Raw genomic sequence first — 24,817 nt, forward strand, 5'->3', positions numbered from 1 at the left:
CATCCAGGAAAGGTATTCTGAAGATATTCCCCCAGGAGAAGCTGCAGCAAAAATAGTCTATTAGCTCATACTATGTAGAACGGTTGCCTTTTTAAGCACAAGGCCTATCTGGGTCACCCACATTGGAGAATGCTGATCCCAGCTACAGTTTACCCTTATGCCCAAGATGGCCAGCTTTTGCCAGTCTTTGGGTGGTTGGCTTCACTGCTTGACACTAATGCTTATGAAACCAAGGTCACATGTTCTGTCTCTGCTGTGTCTTCTTCCTAAGTCCCCACTCAGCTCAGTTCAACAAAACACCTGCCAAGTGCCTACTCTGTACCAGATTCTGGGGTAACGACAGAAATGCAAATATTAGTAATAAGGCATGCTTCCTGTCCTTGAAGAGACTGCAGTCCAGGCGGAGATGGGAACATGCACAGATCATTTCAGTGAAATGTGACAGGGACAAAGCCCTGTAACTGCCAGGGATGGGACACTTGGCTCCGCATCCTGGAGGCCCATGTAATTGATGCCTGAGCTGAGTCTGTACAGTGCTGTACAGGCAAAGATGAGGGAGGGGTTAGGGGAGGAGAGCTTTCTAGTAGAGGGCACAGCATGAGCAAAAACAGGCAATAGCATGGTTTGGGGGGATGAGAGGTATAAGACGAGAAGTTCAGTATAACCGAGGGCCAGAGCTCAAGGTAGGAAGGGGATAAGAAATGAAGTGGAGACATAACTGAGGACGTGCTGATGGAGGACTCAGGCTCAGTCCTGGAGAGTGAAGGACAAGGATTTCAAGCAGGTTAATGTCAGTGATCAGACAAATATTTTAAAGCTCAATTAACAGTGCAATATGTATTTGAAAAGGACAACATTGGAAAAAGACAATTGGTTCTTCAGTCACTGTGATAGTTCAGATGAGAGACTATGAAGTCTTGAATGAAGGTGATGACACTAGGGACAGAGTGGAGGTTGTGGAGTCAAGAAATAGCATTGTTCCTCTAGTCTAAGATATTGGGTATCATTACACAATTAATGTCATGAGGTTAACTCTGTGTTTTGTTCAAAATGTAATAACTCAACAGTGCACCTTCCAATCCAATCTCATAAACGGTGCCTCTTAAAATTGAAGGAATGCAGTGATCAGGAGATGAGTCAACAGGATTCTTTTTTTTTTTTTAACTATTATTTGTGTCATTCTTTTTTTGTTTTTTTAAATTTTGGCCACATTGGGTCTTCGTTGCTGTGTGCGGGCTTTCTCTAGTTGTGTCGAGTGGGGGTCCACTCTTCGTTGCAGTGTGCAGGCTTCTCATTGTAGTGGTTTCTCTTGTTGCGGAGCACAGGCTCTAGGCACATGGGCTTCAGTAGTTGTGGCACACTGGCTCAGAAGTTGTGGCTCAAGGGCTCTAGAGTGCAGGCTCAGTAACTGTGGTGCACGGGCTTAGTTGCTCTGCGGCATGTGGGATCTTCCTGGACTAGGGCTCGAACCCGTGTCCCCTGCATTGGCAGGAGGATTCTTAACTACTGCACCACCAGGGAAGTCCCAACAGGATTCTTGATTGGTTAAATGTGGATGGTAAGGGAGAAGAGGGATACAGGCACCTAGGATGCTTAAAATGACATCCACATTTCAGACGTGAGTAAATAAGATCTTCCAATCAATTCACAGAGGTCTGAACGCACTGTTCTCTTGACTGAAATGTGCTTCTCCTTTTCCTTTCCTTGCCTCAACTTCAAAACCACTTTATCTGCCCTTCCTACACATCACTTTCACCCTTACTATATATAGCAATTACTGGGATACCTGGTCCTGTACTAGACTGGAGGCTCTTAAGAGTAAAGACTCTCTTCCTTATATTTGCATTTTCCACAGTGCCTTGCATATAGGAAGCATACAGTAAATCTTTTTTTTAATTGAGATATAGTTGATTTACAATATTAGTCTCACATACACAACATAGTGATTCAAAGTTTTTATAGATTATACTCCATTTAAAGTTATTATAAAATATTGGCTATATTCCTGTGCTGTACAATATATCCTTGTAGCTTATTTATTTTATACATAACAGTTTGTACCGCTTAATCCCCTGTTCCTATCGTGCCCCTTCCCCTTCCCTCTCCCCACTGGTAACCACTAGTTTGTTCTTTATATCTGTGAGTTTGTTTCCTTTTTGTTATATTCAGGGTATTTTGCTTTACTTTTTTAGACTTCACATTTACATGATATCATTTAGTATTTGTCTTTCTTTGTCTGACTTATTTCACTTAGCATAATGCCCTCCAAGTCCATCCACATTCATACAAATGGCAAAATTTCATTCTTTTTATGGCTGAGTAATATTCTATTGTGTATATGTACCACCATCTTCCTTATCCATTCATCTCTCAATGGACACTTAGGTTCCTTCCGTATCTTGGCTTTTGTAAATAATGCTGCTATGAACATTGTGGTGCATGTATCTTTTCAAATTAGTGTTCTGTTTTCTTCAGATATACACCCCAGAGAGTAATTGTTGGGTCATATGGTAGTTCTATTTTTAGTTTTTTGAGGAACCTCCACAGTGTTGTTTTCCATAGTGACTGCACAAATTTACCTTCTACCAACAGTATACGAGGGTTCTCTTTTTTCCACATCCTCCTCAACATTTGTAATTTGTGTTCTTTTTGATGATAAACATTCTGGCAGGTGTGAGGTGATATCTCATTGTGGTTTTGATTTGTATTTCCCTGATGATTAGCGATGTTGAGCATCTTTTCATGTGCCTGTTGGCATCTGCATTTCCTCTTTGGAAAAATTTCTATTCAGTTCTTTTGCCCATTTCTAATTGGGTTGTTTGGGTTTTTGATGTTGAGTTGTATGAGCTGTTTATATATGTTGGATATTAACCCCTTATCAGTCATATCATTTGCAAATATTTTCTCCCATTCAGTAGGTTGTCTTTTCATTTTGCCAATGCTTTCCTTTGCTGTGCTACTGTCAATTTCTCTATATCTGTTAATATTGGCTTTATATATTTAAGTGGGTCCTATGTTGAGTGCATATGTATTTATAATTGTTATATTTTCTTCTTGAATCGATCCTTTGATCATTACGTAATGCCTTTGTTTCTTGTAACAGTCTTTGTTTTAAAGTCTATTTTTTCTGATATAAGTATTGCTACTCCAGCTTTCTTTCGATTTCCATCTGCATGGAATGCCTTTTCCATCCCCTCACTTTCAATCTGTGTGTGTCTTTAGATCTGAAGTGAGTCTCTTGCAGGCAGCATGTATATCGGTTTTGTTTTCATATCCATTCAGCCACTCTATGTCTTTTGGTTGGAGCATTTAGTCTATTTACATTTAAAGTAATAATGGGTAGTTATTGTCATTTTGTTAATTGTCTTGGGGTTGTTTTTGTAGTTCTTTTTTGTTCTTTTCTTCTTTTGCTCTCTTCCTTTGTGATTTGATGACTATCTTTAGTGTTATGTTTGGATTCCTTTCTTTTTTGTGTGTGTGTTTATCTATTATAAATGTATGGTTTGTGGTTACCATGAGGTTTATATATAGCAATCTATACATATATATACACGATTATTTTAAGTTGCTGATCTCCTAATTTCAAATGCATTTTAACAACCCTGAGTTTTTACTCTCTTCCCCCACAAGTACTGTTTTTCCATATTTTACATCAATTTGTTTTGTTATCCCTTAACTATATATTGTGGATTTAGATGATTTTACTACTTTTGTCTTTTAACCTTCCTACCAATTTACTTCCTACCATTTTAATTACAATGTGTCTTTATGTGGTTCTCTTTGTGTTGATCCTGTTTGGGACTCACACAGTAAATCTTTGATGAATGAATAAATTAATAAATAAAATGACTAAATGAGTGTATAAATATGGTGTCTCCCCCCGCCACCGTCTTCATCACTTCTGTCACCACACACATCCTGGGACAAACTAGGTAGGCAAAGGGGAGATGGCTCAGTGCAAACTGAGCTCCACTCCTGGAACAAGTTAAGAGTCATGGCTTGGAGAAAGAGTAGAGGGTCAGGAACATCATCTCCCTGGGTGGAGACTCCATCTCAGTTTTACTAAAAGGGCAGGCCACCTATAATACTCTGCCTATATCCTGCTTGATGCATATTTGTGTATCCAACACTGAATGGAGGCTCTTCTCCCAACACCCACCAAACCAGTGAACCAGCCCTCCAATGGGTTGACATAGCCTCCCCTTATCTGGGAATTTTCCTGCCCCCAAATGAGAACTTTCTTCCCTGCTCACCCAGTGTTAGTTATACCTTCATTCTCCTTAGAGAGACATTGACTTCAGCTGCTGCTTTGACCGAGAAAGGTAAGATTGCAATTGAAAACTCCATTACATTAAACATGGTAATCACACTAAATGCCTGAAGAACAAAAGAGAGGTATAGAATTCAGGATGGGATGTTGCCTTGGCTTTGAACCATTAAGTCCATGGGGATTAAACTTCCTGAGATGAGAACCAGTAGCACAGTTGGGATTCTCAGAGGAAAAATTTTCTCATTTCATGGCTCAGAAATCATGGGTTGGCAAATTGAAGGTATTAACATCTTAAACTATTTTGCGTTTGGATTTTCACCAAAATGGTGGGAAACTTATCCCCTTATCTCTGTCAATCCAGAGGATAAGGTCTGAAAAGGGCCTCTAATTGAGGACCTTTGGAAATCTCCATCCATACCATATCCTTATTTGGCCTAGACCATTCTTTCAAAAACCTATGCAGGGCTTCCCTGGTGGTGCAGTGGTTGAGAGTCCGCCTGCCGATGCGGGGGACACGGGTTCGTGCCCTGGTCCGGGAAGATCCCACATGCCACGGAGCAGCTGGGCCCGTGAGCCATGGCCGCTGAGCCTGAGTGTCCGGAGCCTGTGCTCTGCAACGGGAGAGGCCACACAGTGAGATGCCCGCGTACCGTGAAAAAAAAAACAACAAAAAAAACCTATGCAGATTTTTCCTAAATTATCCCCTTCTCTCGGTTGCTTCAGAGGCATCTGACCCTTCAGAGATAGAGCATCCTTTTACATACCACACAGAGACCAGTGTTGAAGGTGGAAGCTCCCTAGAATTATGTGCCTGGCCCAGGCTGGTTGCTGGTTCTCCTGCCCTCAGGGTCTGGCCTCCATGCCCTGCCTCCACACACACATAAGGGACCAATTTGAGAGCCTTGGTTCCACTGTCATTTCCAAAACAATGAAAAATGACCCCCCTTCACTAGGGCCTTCCCCACTGAGCCCTGCATGGTGGGTGGATAATAACATATAGCCTCAATGAAGACAAGTTTCCTTGCTCTGTGGGTGCCCCACAGGGGGCATGATCTCATCTCTCAGCTTTCATCTTCTCATCTGTCCTTGTAATTAGCAGCCTCTCCCTAACCACCCATCTAAGAAATTAAAAACACAACTTCCATCGACAAATCTGGAGTGATCCTTCCTGCTGTTGAATGGGCCCCATGGACAGGGCCCCCAGGCTTCAACTAATCCTAGTTAGTTCATTAAGAGGATGATGAAAGATGCTCCCTTCATCACATCTGGTCCTAAATACATCCCCAAAGAGAATTCAGCTCCCCCAGGTCCTAGAGCACTATCTTGGCTCAGGAAGCCCAGGCCCTGGCTAGCAGAGTCCCCGGGCTGCCTGATGTGACAGCTCCTCAGGGCTGACCTCCTACTCATGTGGCTCTGGCAGGGGAGGAGACTGAAAGGGATTCTTAGGCCAAAGAAATACGAGCCTCGCATTCAGGGAATTTGTTCTTGGTCTAGATTTCTTCTAAATCATTGTTTTAAAAAATATTAACATGTGCACTCAATTTGGTTTCAAATTAATTTGCTTGGTGTGTTCTGGGAAAAAAAAATTTTTTGGTTTGGGATGGTAGACAGCAGCCACTATAATCCAGTAACATTCATTCTGTACATCAACCATTGCTGTTCGTTTTGGCTTTCAGTTCATGGCTATGTTCAAGCCCCCAGAGTGTGTGAGAGAAAAATGTGTGTGAAGAAACTAAGAAAATTAAGGTATCTCCCAAAGAAACACGGGGCAGTAATTGGATTGACAGCGCCACAGTGAATGCCCCAGAAGAGGATCCTGCCTTCTCAAACGTCCCTCCCCTCCAGATCCCTGATTTTTGGTGCAATTCTTTTCTGGTGAGCATACCTCTCCTTTTTTATTTCATTCTCTCTCTCTCTTTTTCTTGCCTTTACGTTCTTTCTTCCAACTTGCCCTTCAGACGCTGCTTTAATATCTGAAATGTTTGTTTCTTTATTTCAGTCAGGGGCCATTTCCTCTCTAGCTCAGGTCCTGAGCCCCTCACGTTCACTCCAATTCTCCTTCTGAGGTTTTCAACCCGAATATGCCTGGCCTGGGTGAGCATAAGGCTAATGAGAACAGCAACAACTTACGCAGCATTTACCGCATTCGAGGTGCTGACCGAGTGCTTTGTGGAAGACAACTTCCATCCTCACTACGATAGGGACTGTCATCACCCCATTTACAGATAATAAAACCGAGACAAGAGAGGTTCCGTGAATTGTAAGTCATAGCTAGCAAGTGTGGAGTCAGGCTTTAAACAAGGGGGACCCTGATCTGGACACCACACTGCCTCTCCCAATACTGACACCCCTCCCACCCGGAGAACTTTCACCAACTCTTTTCTTGGCGTATATATGGATAAATAAGAATAAAATAGCCAAGGGCTCCTTTGGTTTCAATGTCCAAATGAAAAATTGTGTTCCAGCATTAACTACTACCCCTGCCCTGCTGTAGACTGAATAAGAGTTGCTACTAAGCTCTCCTCGGCTCCCAGTCAGCTCAAGTACTTGTCTTAGAAGTCAGGGTGGAATTCTGCTGTCTTCTGGCTCACCGTGATTGGGTGATCTGATGCCAGTGCCAGAGGAGCTACCCACCTGGCACTTGCAGAGTTGGGTACAGAAGAGGCCAGCTCTAAAGAGGTGCTTACCACTGGGGCAGCGAGCTTTCATCTCAGGAGGATGTGGCAGGTGAATGTCAGTACAATGGCTATGGTGGATGCAATGGGGGCCAGCACTGAGTTTCCACTTTGGACAAATCCAGCTTTTTCCAGTAATCTCCTTTCCCTCTTCCTTATATCTGTGAAATAGAAGCAGTCCACGGTGGTCTTATTTTGCTTGTCAAGCACCAGCATTAAGAAACGTATTACTCAATGGAATATTCCTCAGCCATAAAAATGAATGAAATATTGCCATTTGCAGCAACAAGGGTGGACCTAGAGATTATCATACTAAGTGAAGTAAGTCCGACAGAGAAAGACAAATATCATATGATAGCACTTATATGTGGAATCTAAAAAAGTAATACAAATGAACTTATCTAGGAAACAGAAAGAGACTCACAGACATAGAGAACAAAGTATAGATACCGAAGGGGAAGGGGAAGGGGGAGGGATAAATTAGGAGTCTAGGATTAACAGATACACACTACTATATATAAAATAGATAAACAACAAGGATTTACTGTAGAGCACAGGGAACTATACTCAATACGTTGTAACCTATAATGGAAAAGAATCTGAAAAAGAACATATATATATTATATACATACATATATAATATATATATGTATAACTGAATCACTTACTGTACACCTGAAACTAATACAACATTGTAAACCAACTATACTTCAATTTTTAAAAAAAGAAACATATTACTCCTGCCCTGTTCTCCTGCAAATGAGTGTTAAGGGCTCTTGTTGTGAAGTTTAAATGGGAGGAAGCACAGACAGCCCGGAGCACAATGCCAGCATGTACTGGGGGTTCAGTACATGTCAGCTGCCATTGCTGGATGGTTTCCAAGGTCCCTCCTGATCTGACTCTCTGTGTGTCAGGAGTCATACACTCAGATGCCTACAGGGGTCAGGCAAGTAAGGTAAATGAAGGGAGTGGGCAGAGAGCAATACCAGAGCGAGGATGTCCCAGGCTCACCAGACTGTTTTGAAGTCTGAAATGTGGAATTTTATGAGACATCTCCCTACTCTTAAATGTTGGGAACTAATTGAAAAAGTTAAAGTACTGTAGGGGCCAAACAAAACACATATGACAGCCTGAAGACTGCCAGATTGAGGCCCCTGCCCTTTGTCTCAGGAACAGCTGCAAAAACCCAAGAGCACATCTCCCTTCCGTAAGTCCAGATGAGGCCATGACTCCGCACCACTCACACATAAAATTCAAGCTTCCCTCCCCTGCTGTTTAAAGAGTCCTTAATGGCAATCCCAGCGTCCTCTGCAAAAACCCTTTCACATTAGCAACATGGTGTCACAGCCCTTCTCGCTGAGGGCTGCCTACAGACCAGGTGCTGGGCTGAACCCTGCACAGGCACGCTCTCCCTCGGCTGCTCTCACCACAGTGTGACACGGCAGAAGCCATCATTATGCCCTTCTGACAGTAGAGGAAAGGCTTAGCAGGTTAAGTGACTTGCCTCTTAAGAGGCTGGGATCCAAAGCATGCTGTCCACACGCCCTTCCCCTCAAGAACACCAGCCACCTCCTTCTCCCCACGCAAAGCCTCCAGGCCTTTGCTCCTGCCCAGGGGGCTTCCCCAGCTCCATCTGTTTCCACATCCCTGCTATATCCTTCAGGGCCTGTCTAAAACGCTACCTCTGCCAGGAGGCTCATCTCTCACACCCATGGAGCTCCTCTCAGTTTCTTTTGTGGCATTTTACCCATTTTATCCTATAATTAATTCACATGTTCACTCATTCAGCACATTTTAACCTGATGTCTGCTATATGCCAGGGGCTGTGCTGGGTGCTGGGGAATATAGGGACAAACAGGGTCTCAGCTTTTCCAGTAGGGGCGATAGACAATAAAGAAACAAATAAGTAAATAAGATAATTACAAACTGTGTTGGGTGATATGAGAGAAATGAACAGGATGAAGTGATTGAGAGGTGAATGGGGACTGGACCTGCTTGAGACTGTGGTCAAGAAGGCCTCTTGAGGGCTTCCCGGGTGGCGCAGTGGTTGAGAGTCCGCCTGCCGATGCACGGGACACGGGTTCGTGCCCCGGTCCGGGAAGATCCCACATGCCGCGGAGCGGCTGGGCCCGTGAGCCATGGCCGCTGAGCCTGCGCGTCCGGAGCCTGTGCTCCGCGACGGGAGAGGCCACAGCAGTGAGAGGCCCGCGTACCGCAAAAAAAAAAAAGAAGCCCTCTTGAGTCAGTGACATTGACTTCAGGAGACCCAAAGTCAAGACAAAGTCAGCATGAACATCTAGCAGAAGACATTCCAGGCAGAGGGAACAGCAACGGCAGAGATCCTGAGGCATGAACGGGTGTGGATCTTGTTCTAAAAACAGAAGGTTTCTGTGGCTCAAGCTGAGGTATCAAGGCCTGGGATAAGATGTGATGAGGTCAGGAGGTCAGCAGGGGCCCGACTGTGCTGGATCTAATAGCCCATAGGAAGGAATCTGGACTTCATCCAAAAGACCTAAACGTGAAAAAACCTAAGTGTGATAAGAGGCCACTAAAGCTTGTTCAGCAGGGGAGAGACAAGATCTGACTGACATTTTTAAAAGGTCACTCTGGCTGCTGAGTGCATCATGGGTTTTAGGGGGAAGGAGGAAAGCAGGGGTTGCATCTAGAAGTTCTTGCCATAGGCTGGAAGGGAGAGGACATTGCTTGGACTAGGGTGACAGTAGAATGAAGAGAAGCAGAAAGATTCCAGATATATTCTAGAAGTAGAGCCAGCAAACTAATAGCTATTTTTGAGCTTAGTTAACTCATCCTCCCTCAATTTTAAAACTAGGGACCCTTTTCCTAATTATTTTGTGTGACTCCCATGGCCTTGCACATAGTAGGAACTTGGTACATATTTATTGAGTTAAACTGACTTGAATTAAATTGAGTTTTAAATTGAATGATGTCAAATGGAATCAAATTTAATCACATCAAATAAATTGTATTAAAGTGAGTTCAGAGTGTGAGGAAGTATTTCTGTGTCTTCAAAGAGGGTACAATAGGGCTGCCAGCATCCCAACCTGGGGCACTTCCTTTGGCAGTCTCAAAAGCAGATTCTCTAAAGCTGCTTCCTAAAATGTGGATACACAGCTTCGGGCCCAATTACATGCTGGTCTAAAAGTGTAATTGTGGATCTAGAGAGTTAGTTGTAACGGTGGTTCAAATCATTAACCGGTCAACCACCTGAGTCTATGTCAGCAATTATGTAACTATTCCTGCAATTAGATTTGCATTTTTATTTGATTGAAATAGTCTTCATATCGTCTTTAAAACAAAACAGCTATATATGCATTCTCTTATCTGCCCAAAGCATGTCAAGTCAGTGAGACATCCGATCCTGATGAGGCTGCTGCCGGCAAGGAGGGGACATGTGTGTAAGTGTTAGTGTGTGCGTGTGTCCGTGTGGACATCTTCCCAGTCAAGGAAATAGGCTGAGCCAGCTCTTCTCCTGCTCGTAATGTTTTAGTGGACTATTTTTGTGAAAGGTAACTGGCCAGTACAAGGATTCACTGACCTCAGTATGGCTAAACCATATGTCACTCACCTGCTGAGCCCTTGGGTCTATTCTAAAATCTCTGTAATTTTTTGAAAAGCCTACAGATCAGCTCGGGGGTCGCTTCAGCCAACTTCCAGAATGCCCGGCCCCAGGACCCTTAAGAACCCCTTAGAAGAGCACATTCTACAGGGTAAGTGGTTCTTTCAGCAACTGCTCATCCTACCTGGGATGGCGTTCGTAAAAGATTTCTCCCAGGTGTACATTTAAATCAGCTTGATGCAGGTCAGAAACTCATTCATCATCTGAACTCGCTGATCTGTCACTAAAATTGCTGATCATAGAAAAGCTGAATTGAGCTTAGCCATAAACATCTGAAATCGAGGTACAAACAGTGTGTTCAGAGAATTGCTGAGTTGCAGTTGGCCTAAAAATCCAGGGACTGGAGTGTGTCAGGCCCGAGATTCTCAGCTGAATCCTTCCCTTGAGTTGTGGCTGACGTGCTCTGGGGGACACGACTGGGGTCAGGGCAGATGAGGCCAATGCATGAATTGCCAGGATGCAAGGAAAGTGCTGGGGACTTTGCCAAACTGAAGAAGCATGCTCCCCTTCCCCAGGGTATTCAAATTCAAGTTGTAAAAGAACTGTACTGTTTGTGAGCTCAAAGTAAGGGCCCAGGCTTCAGGGCCAGGCCCTGGACACAAAGTCCACTTCAGTGAGAGTGTGTGTGAAGTACAACAGCAGAGACCTGCCATTACCTGGATGGGGATGAATAGCACACACACGGATATCCCGATGAGATCTGTGGGCCCCACGATGAAAAAGGCGTACACCACACAGACAGCCATTAGGATAAGGATGGTGGCTAGCAAGGGACAAAACAAGGCAGCTTCAAACAAAGAATAACTATCACTTGATAGTATATTGAGCACCTGGAAAGAAAGCACATGGGTTCAGCCTTTGGAAGGGCCACCTAAACATTTCCTCAACTGAAGGCTTTTGGAATGGCTGAGGGGGTCTGAGGAAGGAAGAGAAAAACTGACTTATAGGGGGAGAGAATTGTCAGAGGACCAACAGGGTGAGTTTCGTGGGTCTCATTTTAGTGTGACTTTGGAGAGGCCTGTCTTTTAGAACTGAGAATCCCAATGAAGAAAGGCTTAAGTATCACCTGGGAACATGACGGCGAGGTTGCCAGCTGCCTACCTGATAGCTCTATCTCCTTCTTCCTTATTAGTACAACCCTGCTTAATCAGGGCATCCATGGGCCCAGCAAAATGACCACATTTCCCAGCCTCCTTTGTGGAAGCATGGTGACCATGTAATTATGTTAAGGGCAATGAGGTATAAACCAAAGTGCTGAATGGAACTTTGGGGATGAATTCTTAGAGGGAGCCAACTCAACTTGGAAGTCTCTTTCCTCCTACCGGCTCTCTGAAACATGGTTGGGATGGTTGGACCTGCAGCTTCCATCCTGAACCATTATGGGAGCCACATGCTAAGGTAGTGATGAAGAAAAATAGAAAAGCCTGGAAGTCCCCACTCCAGCCCCAGATCATCCTCTTCCAGACTCCTTTTACACAGAGTGAAATAAATCCATCCTGTTTAATCTACTGTTTTGGGAGGTTTTCGGTTATATGCAACTGAATCTAATCATAATTGATACAGGATATTTTGAACAAACTGAAAGAGCAAGTGTAAGAAAGAAACAAGTCTTTTCCCTTACCTCACACCACCCAGGTTTCCCTTGGCCAGGGAAATGTTCTTGTGTAAAGGGCGAAGATTTTATTGCTAAGGATTAAGGGCTTAAGAAAATGTCAACTCTGAAGTCCAACAGGCATGGTCTTTGTTGGGACTTGGCATCCCAAATACTACACAGTTGGAATCATCAGATCCGTTAGTCAATCAATTTTATTAAATGCTGTAGTGTTCTCTGTACTGCTTCAGTGTCCTCACTGACGGTCAAAGGGATTGGATGAGGTCACCCCTAAGCCCTGTTCCAAGTGGAACGGGGAAGCCTTTCCAAATTCTCCAGCTTGAATGGAGCTCTCCTTTCTCTCAATTCTTCTGGTGTTTTGAGTCTCCACCACTTTACTAAGCAAGGAGATGGGACATGATGGGCAGGATATTGACAACCAAAAGGGGGGCAGATATTCCATCCAGGAAGCACATCTCACACATATTCAGAAAACTCGGAATTTAGTTTCCTAAAGTTAAACTCCTTCTGGACCAACTTACCAACAGAGATGTGTGTCAGCGTCTTGAACGACACCAGGTTTTCGAAAACCAGGGTGGAGGTGGCCACCTTCAACCGGATCGCCATGCGGTAATTTATGGCCCAGGCAGGGGCCCAAAAGAGAACTTTGGTAAACTCGGTGGTGAAAAGGGCTGTGCACAGGCTGACGCCAACCCAGACCTTCCTGGAGGTGCTCTGGGTCTGCTGGAGGATTTGGGGAATGAGAATCATCTGTAAAACAGCGCGGTGAAGAGAGAAGTGTGCTGCTGGGGGTCACGGTAGGTACAGGAGGCCTCAGCTAATGTCAGCAAGCTGACTTTATGAGGCAAACTTTTTAATTAATTTCAGTGGCTGCTGCTGTGCTTGACAAAGGATTAGCTTTATGAAAATTCGCCCCCAAGGAGCGCAAAGATAACAACAACGTACTAGACCCACAAGATCATAGAGAAAATAACTAATGACATTCTTTGCCAGTCTGGGAACCTGGGAGACAAGGCAGAAGAAGGGCCAGTGCGCCCACCGGCCCTACGGCTGCCGTGATAATGCACAGGATATTGGCCACGAGATCCATCAAAACATGCGTCCTCTGGAATTTCCAGACCGCTCGGCCCAGAGAGGCTTTCTCGGGACCCATCCTTTCTACCTCTTCATCCCAAAGGATTCGAAATCTGTGATGAAAGAACAGGAAGAAGGAAAAAGATTTACATTCCCACTTGCTGCTCAAAGCTACTCTGATGGAAAAAACTTTGCAAGAATTCTTAGCACAACCCCCATCCCTGGCAGTGGTGGCTTCAGAAGAATAGCATTTGTTCTCCCTTCTTTTTCTGGAGGGTGGATGGGACATGAGCGAGGCAGCGGGCAGAGCCCTGACACAGCACAAGCTGGTATCTGGCATTTGGGCTCTTTCCGGGCCTTGATTTCCTCCTCCTGCCTGTCTCTGGCACAATACCGGTTGTGATAAAAACACTGAGGCAACAGAGAAACCAAGAAAAAAATCTTCTCCAGGGCAGGGAGGAGTTTGTCCATTTCAAAGATCTGAAAGGAGGCCAGTGTGACAGGCGTGTGGGGACACGGGGAGGCAAGGCAGGGCCAGATCTCATGGGATCTCACAGTCCTCACGAAGGAGATTAGATTGCCAAGGAAGCCACTGCAGGCTTTTAAACCAACATGACAAGATCATTTTACATGTCTAAAAGAACATCTGGCTGTTGTGAGAGTAGTGGGTTATGGGGGTGGGGAGCAAAGACGGAAGCAGAGAGACCACAGTGGGAGACTATCGGCATCCAGGTGGGAGGTGGCAGCGGCTTGACACTGGATTTAGGGAAAGGTGGTCAGGGGAGACAACAGGGCTTACTGATGAATTAGATGTGGGAGAAAAGGAGAAGGGGGATCAGGGGCCCCAGTTTTCTGACTTGACCAACTGTGGGAATACAGTTCACAGAGATGGGGAAAGGGGGAAGAGGGAACATCGTCAGGTGGGGCTGAAGATCAAGAATGCAGCTTTAGGGCTTCCCTCGTGGCTCAGTGGTTGAGAGTCCGCCTGCCGATGCAGGGGACACAGGTTCGTGCCCTGGTCCGGGAAGATCCCACATGCCGCGGAGCGGCTGGGCCCGTGAGCCATGGCTGCTGAGCCTGCACGTCCGGAGCCTGTGCTCCACAACGGGAGAGGCCACAACAGTGAGAGGCCCGCGTACCACAAAAAAACAAAACAAAAACAAAACAACAAAAAAAAGAATGCAGCTTTAGATATAGGATGCTTGTGAATCATCCAAGTCCAGTCGGATGCTGGGTGTATGAACTCAGAGTCTGGAAGAGAGGCATGGACTGAAGACAATGTGTTATTAAGGTTGTCAACATGTGTTTGGTGGGTCAGCCTTTGGAGGAGAACATTAGCACAGAAGGGAAGAGGATCTAAGTTGATGTTGGGTAGATGGAAGGCAACATTAAAAACCGACAGAGAGGTAGAAGGAAAACCTGGTCCACAGGCACTGGTCCAGCCCCTTTCTCTCCGTGCTCCCTGGCAACTTTCTCCAGACTATAGATTTTGGAAACTACTACTGACAGAGATTTCTGCAGGACACAGATGAGGGGATGCACAATTGTAGGAGCAATTGCAAGAGCATGATTATAACTCCCAGCCCTTCAAGCATATGAGGCCAAAGAGAAAGAGAATTCCAGAAGAAAGAAATGCAGAGAGAGGGCGATGAGATCTTCCCCATTGTTTAAGACATGAACCTTGAAGTTCAATGCAGCTGTTAGAAAGAATGAAGTTGAGGTTCTGGGCTGTGGAAAAATCTTTATAAACTCTTCACTGAAAATAGCAAAATGGTTAACCATGAGATAGTATGCTTCAGTTTTTGTTCAAAGAAAAAAAGATGACCTGTGAGTAAGGAGGAAGAAGAAGAGGTATTGATCTGCAGAAGATGGTAGCACAGGGTGTGTTTAACCTGAGTAGAAAAAATCCAGGACAAATGCACACCAGCATTTAACAGTGCTGACCTCTGGGGAGTGGGGCTGGAGTACGGTGGGGATACTTCCACTGCTTGAACTTCTGTTACTTTAACATTTCTATAATGAATCTGAATTAGGTTGAATCAATGAAATACATGTTTTTGCAAGCCAAAATTGTCAAATATTGGAAGTTTTCATTTGGTTCAACCTAAACATATTTTGTAATATAAAAGCTCACAATATTCTGTAATAACCTAAATGGGAAAAGAATTTGAAAGAGAATAGATACATGTATATGTGTAACTGAATCACTTTGCTGTAACACCTGAAACTAACACAACATTGTTAATCAACTATACTCCAATATAAAATAAAAAATTTCTTTAAAAGTCCAATGACAATTTTTAAAGGGAAATACAACACCATGCCTGGAAGCAGCCCAGGTGGTGTCCAGCCAACACAGAGCGAAGTGAGATTCCGGCCACTCTTGCCCTGATGTGGTGATCCTACAAAATAGCTGATGGCCCTGCCAGAAGCCTGAAGCCTCAGGCTCTCAAGAAGTTCATTCTCCCTACCCAACCTCCCCAGTACTCACCTCCCCAGAGACTAGGCCAAGAAGGTCAGTCAGCCCAGCCCTCATCTCAGAGATAAGCCATGAGAACAGCCACCAAACCAGTGGGCGCTGATTTCCGCAAAGGGAAATGGGAGCACACACAAGGACTCACGGGTCCCTTCCCAAAGCGGGCTCCTCTCTAGATGTGACCCAGACAAATCCTGGTACCTTTTGGCATTGGTGTCGAATGAGTCATACGGTGACAGTGCGGGCAGGGTGTCCACAGTCAGCGTGTGCTTGTAGCCTCTCATCATCACTGGCGTGAGCCAAGAGAATGTGGCAAAGGAGAGCAGCCCTGCGTCATCCACAGGGTTGGGTGCCAGCCTAAAACAAGCGAAACACTCGGTGTTCCAGGTTGTTGGGGTCATTGCCTTGAGTCCCTGGCTGGAATTCTTAACTACAGTGATAACCACAGCCACGCTCAGACCTGTGACTCACATCATCAGCCCCATGAGCAGCGGTGTGCTGGGCCAGCTCCTACCAGCTTGCAAGAGCTGATTGTTCGATTTTCAGGAATTCTGCAAGTCAGTTCTTAAACACAGCCTATATTAAAAATTAAATTACATAAATGTAAGTAAATTATCTTAAAGACAAAGGCAATCAATACTCAAAACTCATAGCTTCCAAGATTATTTTACTAGATTTTACTCGTATTTGTTCTTTAGATTATATAAGTCTGTGGTGTCTGTGGTGGAAATACCACACAGGATAGGGCTCTATCACCATACATCTGTTCCCAACTTTGCGCTCAGTGACATCACATTGAAATCAGCCATGGTAGGAGAATTTACATCAAAAGAGTGACAAATGCTATGAACCAGGGAATTTTTTAGTGAGCCAGTTGTTGAATATTTACCAGTGACCACCCCATGGGAAAGAGGGTACCTGCTCCATTTGGCATGAGGAAATGGAGACCCAGTAGCTGATCATCAGAGGAGTTGGACGGCTGGCTTTTGCTCTCAGGAGAATGCGGAGGGTCAGAGCACAGTGTGCCAAAGTAGAGGTGAGGCTGTCCAAGGAGGCAAGAGCTAGAGGCAAACTCATGGTTTATTGTGAGGATTAATACATGTAAGCTGCTACATAAATATTAGCTAGCAGATAAATAAGGAGGACAGGGGAGGGAGAAAGGAGAAAGGGAAGTAGAGGAGGAAGAAGAAAAGGAAGAAACAATGAAGAAGGAGGAAGAGATATGTTTCTGCCCTTGAGGAACTAGCCATCTAAGATGGAATGAGAGTCAGAGACACAAGAGTGGTATCTACTAATTGCTGAGTGTTTGTTATATTCCAGGCCCTGAAAGAGCTTGGTATTTGTAGCAGATGCTGTCAAGATGTCCTGAGTCGCAGTCCCTGGTGGCGCAGTGGTCAAGAATCTTTGTCACATCCACCTCCGATCTCAGATGTGGAGGACAGCGCTGTGCAGCTCAGGCTCATGCTGACAGCATCCCATCTCACAGGTATCCTGTACCTCTTTTCACTACTGGGTTTGGGGTCTTCTCAGAGCATAAGTGCAGCCCAGAATTGCGAGGGGCTAATGTCCCCAAGAAGAAAACCTAACTAATGGAGTACAGGAGCCCACAGACAAATGCCCCCACTGCCCATCCTATGGGTGGAAAATTGTACACTTCTTGGGGGGACCTAGTAGAATCCAGTCCCCATGTCTACAGCAGTGACACTGATGACACACCCCATGTTCTCCTTCCCTGCCTCACTCTCCGTAAATCTTCCCTCCTGCTTCTTGAAATCACCTCCCAAAGAAGCTACCTGCATCCAAGTTTTTCATTCAGCCTCTGCTTTTGGGAGAACCCAAGCTAAGATAATATTAATAAGGTACTATGTGCCTGGTGCATAGTAAATATTTCCTAAAGGGTAACTTTAATGATGAAGTCATGCATTACCTCATGTAATCCTAACAACAGCTCAGTGAGATAAGTAGTTGAGAAATATTATGATCCCATTTCATAGACAAGAACATTAAGGCACAAAGAGGTTAGGGTACTTGCCCAAAATCTTACAGCTGGTCAGTGGTGAAGTAGGGATTCAAACCCAATGCTTGCTGACTCCAGGGTCCCATCATCCTCTTAAGCACTATCCCACATTTCCTCTCCACAAAGAAATTGTAAATTGAGCCAAAACGGTGGGTAGTTAGAGCTCTTCTGCATGGAGCTAAGGATGGTACACCAAGCCCTCACTTTTCAACCTTCACCTCTCACCTTAGAGGGCTCACAGGTGTATCTTTGGTCCATGGATTCTAGGAGAGAGCAGTGCTGTATCACCTCATTATAAAGATGCTACTTGGCCTTCTGTTGCTCAGAGGGCAGGCTATAGGGCACTTCTCATGTAGAAAAGGCAGCTTTCTATAATGTTATAGTTAATGTAATGTTAAGAATACATATATATTATAATATGATGCTATAGTTAAGCATGTGAGCTTGGAAATCAGCCTGCCTGGGTTCTTATTCTATGGTTCAAAACTGACCCAATTCTCTCTCCTCACCTGTATCCCAGACCCTTGGAGCTCCTTCCTTCAAGACAGTTCTTATTCTATGGTTCAAAACTGACCCAATTCTCTCTCCTCACCTGTATCCCAGACCCTTGGAGCTCCTTCCTTCAAGACATTTCTCCACACCTTGAATCTGTACTGACTTGTGACTTGCTTTGGCCAATAGAATGCAGTGAAAGAAATGGTGTACCGGTTCTGAGCCTGAGTCTCAAGAAGGCCTATATGCTTCGTCTCATCCTCTTGGCCACCTACTGCATTACTATGTGATCGAGGGCAGGTTAGCTTGCTCGAGGTTCATAGCCCATGTGGCCCACCTTCCCCCAGCCAGTCAACCCCCAGAAGCATAACCATCTTGTTGACCAGCAGATGCATAAGAAAGCCTGGTCAAGACCAGATGAATCACCCAACTAGGCTTAGCCCAAGTTGCTGACCCACCCATAAAATTGTAAGCTAAATAAATGGGATTGTCTCAGGCTACTAAATGTAGAGGCAGTTTGTTACAAAGCAAAATCTACCTGATTAAATTTGTTTAAGTTATTTAACCTTGCTGTGTCTCACTTACTCACCCATCAGATAAAGATAATCACAACACCTCCAGGGTGGTTGTGAAGAGTGAATGAGAAGATGTTTGTAAAGCACCTGAACAGGTCCTGGCACATGGAAAGCTCTCTTAAACATTTGCTATTGTCTCCCTTTCACCAAAGGACAGGAGGATTCATGAAGTGAATGGTCAATAAATGAAAGAAATGGATGGATGGATAGATGGATGGAAAGACAAAAGGACAAGCATATAGAGCAGCAACATGGGGAACAGGGTCAGGGTCCACTCTCCTGATGGGCTGTAAATGATTCCTAGAAGTTCTGCCCAGGACCTCCCTCCAATCCTCCTCCTGGCTTACCTTGCATAGAGTCTCACTGGAATCATGGTCTTCAAGCTGGGGTCATATCTCTCTGAAAATGATCTCTGCTGGCCTCGCCAGTCCAGATCAGAGATAAGGCAGGGGCCATCACCCACCATCTTGATGGCAGTCTAGAGCCCTGGGTTCCTGGCTTTGGGACCTTCACTCTACAGCAGAGAGATGAGGAGATGAGAAGATACTCTGGAATGAGATTAGGCAGCCCCTACTCCACCCAGACCAGCTCCTTTTCTCTGACCACTCAGACCTGGTTTCACCAATCAACCCTCCACATTCATGGGAGAGCGTGGCCAGAGACCCCACAACTCCCTCAACTCCACTAAGAGCCTTCCTTATTAGCAAAGACATTCTGTTCCTCTTCTTTCCCATTTTGGGTTGACTGGGAGCAGAAAAGCCTGTTACAAGTTTTCTACCAGGAGCCAGCCCATGACCAAGACTGAGTCCCAGCCTGGCAAAAGAACCCCAAGATGGTGGATTTTCTGCCTTATTGTGACCCAGAATGAAGTTTGTCACACATACAAACCCTTTTTTCTCTCTGATTCTTTCAGATACCCAAGCTTGTGCATCCACGTTCCCATGTCCTCACACCCAAGGATCAGAGAATTTCAACGAGACCACCTCTCAGGACCAGGCATATCTGAACAAGCCCACAATCCCCCCACTTTTGTAACCACTACCCCAAAGGGAAACCAACAATCCAGGTAGAGAGGACCCTTTTGGGAGTGCCCATCCAGTCCACAAACCAACCACCCTATTCACCAATCACCTAAATGAAAAGAAAAGAGAATGATTCCTGAAGGTTTTCTATTTCTAGTTCCAGTTCTTCCCAATACACAGCTCTATTCTTGCCCTAGAGTTCTATGACATTCTGCTCCCCATATCCTATCAATAAATTATCTTTTTTAACCTAAATATACCAAGTTGGTTTCTGTCACTTGCAACCAGAAGCCTCACTATTATAAATACATGGGTCCCCATCTTATGAATTCTCTCTGGAATTTTTCATGGCTATAAACATAAAATAAACCCATTCCCATTGAAGTTTTAATGGCTGATAAACCTATGGCATGTCAGAATTAGAAGTATCCTCAAATGCAATCTTTTATAAACTCCTCATTGAACAGAAGAGGAAACAAAGGCCCAGAGAGGCAAAGGGACTTACTCAAGAGTATATGTAGTAGTGACATCAGATTCATGGCTAAGACATACATCATTTGTGCTTCCCTGGCCCCTGTCTAACAAGAGCAATTTTGCAGGGGAATCCACAGAATGTCTGAGAAAACCTTGGTGTCCCTAGCAGGGCTGACAGAAGGTATTTCTCTCCCAAAGGCAGTTAGTAAAGACTGGAGGAGGTGACTACTACTTCAAATGCATATGAGAAGTCTAACAAAGAGAAATCATTAAAAAGAACCAAAAAATCATGCTGAAGAATACAACAAATAAAATGAAAACTGTAATAGAGAGTATCAACAGGAGGAAGAACCTGTAAGTTAGAAGACAAGAACTTTGAAATTATCCAGACAGAGGAGAACAAAGGAAAAAGAGTGAAGAAAACATACATAATATATGGAATACCACCAAAGGAAACAATTTGCAAATTATTGGAGTTCCAGAAGGAAAAGAGAGGGAAAAGGGGCTAGAAAACTAATTTAACTAATTTAAAGAAATAATACTGAGAACTTCTCAAATCCTAGAGATTTTGATATCCCATTTCATGAAGCTAATAGGTCACCAAACAAATTGAATTTAAAGAGATCCTTTCCAAGACACATTTTAATAAAACTGTCAAAAATCAAATACAGAGAGAATCTAAAAAGCAGCAGGAGGAAAGAAGCTTGTTATGTACAAGGAAATCCCCATAAAGGTATTAGCAGATTTCTCAGCAGAAACCTTATAGGTCAGGAGAGGGTAGGATGGTATATTCAAAGCACTGAAAGAAAAAAATGCCAACAAAGAATACTCTATCTGGCAAAGATACTATTCACAAATAAAGGAGAGATACATTTTTTCCAGACAAAAGCTGAAGGACTTCATCACCACTAGACCTACGTTACAAGAAATGTTAAAAGGAGTTCTTCAGGCTAAAATTAAAGGATACCAATTAGTATTCTGAAAACATATGAAAATATACAGCATACTGGTAAAAAGTATATAATCAAATTCAGAATGTGCTACTAATATAATATGGTAATGTGTTAACCATTCAATTCTAGTGTAAAAGCTAAAGGACAAGAGTATTAAAAAAAGCTATAGCTGAAATAATTTGTTAATGAATACACAATATAAAAGAGGTAAATTATGATACCAAAAACACAAGGGGGGAAATAAAATGGTATGTTTTTTGTATGCAAAAACTTAAGTTGTTATCAGCATAAAGTAGACTATTATATCTATAAGATGTCTTATGTAAGCTCATGGTAACCACAAAGCAAAAACCTACGGTAGATTCACAAAAGATAAAGAGAAAGGAATCACATCATAACATTACAAAAAATCATCAGTTCACACAAAAGAAGGCAGCAAGAAAGGAAGAAAGGAACAAGGGAACTAAAAAACAGCCAAAGGACAATAAGATGTCACTAGAAAGTCCTTATGTATTAATAGCTACTCTAAATGTAAATGGATTAAATTCTCCGATCAAAAAGCATAGAGTGGCTGGATGGACTTGAAAAAACAAGACCCAACTATATGCTGCCTACAAGAGACTCATTTCAGCTTTAAGGACACACGTAGGCTCAAAGTGAAGGAATGTAAAATGATATTCCGTGAGAGTAGAAACCAAAAAAGCTGGGTAGTTATACTAATATCAGAAAAAATAGATTTTTGGCCAAAAAATATATGAAGAGATAAAGGTTATTACATAATGATAAAAGTGTCAATTTACTAAGAAGATATAATAATTATACTGGGGATATATATATCCTTAATATTGGAGCACCTAAATATATAAGTTAATACTAACAGATGTGAAGAGAGAAATGAATAATAATATAGTATTAGTAGGGGACTTCAGTACCCCACTTTCAACATTAAATAAATCATCCAGACAAAACATCAATAAGGAAACATTGGACTTGAACTATCTTTTAGATCAAATGGACCTAACAAACATATATAGAACATTTCAACTAACAGCAGTAGAACACACACTCTTCTCAAGTACACATGGATCATTCTCCAGGACAGATCATGATAGGTCACAAAACAAGACTTAGGAAATTTGAGAAGATTAACATCATATCAAGTATCTTTTCTGACCACAATGGTGTGAAAGTAGAAATCAATAGCAGAAGGAAAGCTGAAAATAATCACAAATATGTGGAAATTAAACAATACACTGTTGAACAACCAGTGGGTCAAAGAAGAAATCAAAAGGGAAATAAAAAATATCTTGAAACAAATGAAATTGGAAACAAAACGTACCAAAACCTATGGGATGCAGCAGAAACAGTTCCAAGGTAAAAGTTTATAGTGATAAATGTCTACATTAAGAAAAAAGAAAGATCTCAAATAAACAATCTAAATTTACACCTCAAGGAACTAACAAAAGAACAAACTAAGCCTAATAAATTTAGCAGAATGAAGGAAATAATAAGTATCAGAGCAGAAATAAATGAAATACAATATTGAAAAACAATAGAAAGGACCAGTGAAACCAAAGGCTGAGTTTTTTTTTCTTAAGATAAAATTGAAAAACCTTTAACTAGTCTAAGAAAAGAAGAAATGAGGGAAGAAAGAGTAGGCCTTAGGACTGATACCTCAGAAATACAAAGGATCATAAGAGACTATGAACAATTATATACCAACAAATTGTATGACAGAGAACATGGGTAAATTCATAGAAACAAACAACTTATTAAGACTGAATCATGAAGAAATAGAAAATCTGAACAAACCAATTATGAGTAAGGCGATTGAACCAGTAATCACAAATCTCCCAACAAAGAAAACCCAGAACCAGGTGGCTTCACTAGTGAATTCTACCAAACATTTAAAGAAGAGTTAATGACAGTTTTTCTCAAACTCTTCCAAAAAACTAGAGAGGAGGAAACACTCCCAAATGCCAGATAAGGATGCTACAAGAAAGGAAAAAAGGGCTTCCCTGGTGGTGCAGTGGTTGAGTCCACCTGCCAATGCAGGGGACACGGGTGCGTGCCCTGGTCCGGGAGGATCCCACATGCTGCGGAGTGGCTGGGCCCGTGAGCCATGGCTGCTGAGCCTGCACGTCTGGAACCTGTGCTCCGCAAAGGGAGAGGCCACAACAGTGAGAGGCCCGCGTACGGCAAAAAAGAAAAAAAAAAAAGAAGGGAAAAAAAAGAACTACAGGCAAATTTCCCTAATAAATATAGATGCAAATAATATCAATAAAATATAAGCAAGCTGAATTCAACAACACATTAAAAGGATTATATGTCATTATCAAGTGGGATTTATCCCTGGGATGCAAGGATGGTTCAACACACACAAATCAATAAATTAATACACCACATTTATAGAATAAAAGATAAAATCATATGATCATTTCAATAGATGTAGAAAAAACATTTAACAAAATACAGCATTCTTTCATGATAAAAACTTTCAACAAATTAGCTATAGGAGAAAAGTACCTGAACATAATAAAGGCCATATATGACAAGCCCACCCCTAACATCACACTCAGTGGAGAAAATTTGAAAGCTTTTCATCTAAGATCAGAAAGACAAAGATGCCCACTCTCACCATTTCTATTCAATGTAGTATTGGAAGTCCTAGCCATACCAATTAGGCAAGAAAAGGAAATAAAAGGCATCCAAATTGGTAAGTAAAATTGTCTCTGTAGACGATATGACCTTATATATAGAAAATTCTAAAGACTCCACCAAAAGAACCATTAGCACTAATCAACAAATTTAGTAACATTGTAGGATAAAAAAAATTAGCATATAAAAACCAGTTGTGTTTCTATACATAAAAAAAATCTGAAAAAGAAATAAAGAAAATAATCCTATTCACAATAGCATCAAAAACAATAAAAATACTTAAGAATAAATTTAATCAAGACTTGGAGGAAAGAAATTGAAGAAGACACAAATGGAAAGATATCCTGTGTTCATGGATCTGAAAAATTAATGTTGTTAAAATGTCCGTACTACCCAAAGCCATCTATAGATTCAATGCAAACCCTATCAAAATTCCAATGGAATTTTTCACAGAAATAGAAAAAACAATCCTAAAATTTGTATGAAACCACAAAAGACCCTAAATAGCCAAAGCAATCCTAAGAAAGAAGAACAAAATTGGAGGTATGACACTTCCTGATTTCAAAGTATGCTGCAAAGTTTTATTAATCAAAACAGTATGGTGCTGGCATAAGAATAGACTCAGACCAATAGAACATAATTGAGAGCCCAGAAATAAACCTTCACATATACTGTCAACTAAAATTTGACAAGAGAGTCAAGAATACTCAAGGGGGAAAGAATAATCTCTTCAATAAATACTGTTGATAAAACCGCATAATCACATACCGAATAAAATTGTTCTCCTATCTTACACCACCCACAATTTTAACTCAAAATGGATTAAAGACTTAAAACATAAGACCTGAAACCATAAAACTCCTAGAAAAAAACAAAGGGAAA

The 24,817-nt window shown here is 42.7% G+C and overlaps 1 protein-coding gene across 1 annotated transcript in view; it reads right to left on the bottom strand.

The window, feature by feature from the left end:
* The window catches only part of LOC115840277 (ATP-binding cassette sub-family C member 12), a 59,328-nt gene extending 40,034 nt beyond the window's left edge, over positions 1-19,294 (bottom strand). Inside the window, 8 exon segments of the mRNA XM_060289007.1 lie at positions 4,270-4,377; positions 6,958-7,106; positions 10,707-10,854; positions 11,239-11,412; positions 12,708-12,944; positions 13,234-13,381; positions 15,946-16,101; positions 19,176-19,294. Of these exon segments, the coding sequence (XP_060144990.1) occupies positions 4,270-4,377; positions 6,958-7,106; positions 10,707-10,854; positions 11,239-11,412; positions 12,708-12,944; positions 13,234-13,381; positions 15,946-16,101; positions 19,176-19,294 (1,239 nt within the window).
* Between the last annotated feature and the right edge of the window lie 5,523 nt (positions 19,295-24,817).

Source organism: Globicephala melas, chromosome 19 (genome assembly GCF_963455315.2).
Source record: "Globicephala melas chromosome 19, mGloMel1.2, whole genome shotgun sequence".
NCBI lineage: Eukaryota > Metazoa > Chordata > Mammalia > Artiodactyla > Delphinidae > Globicephala > Globicephala melas.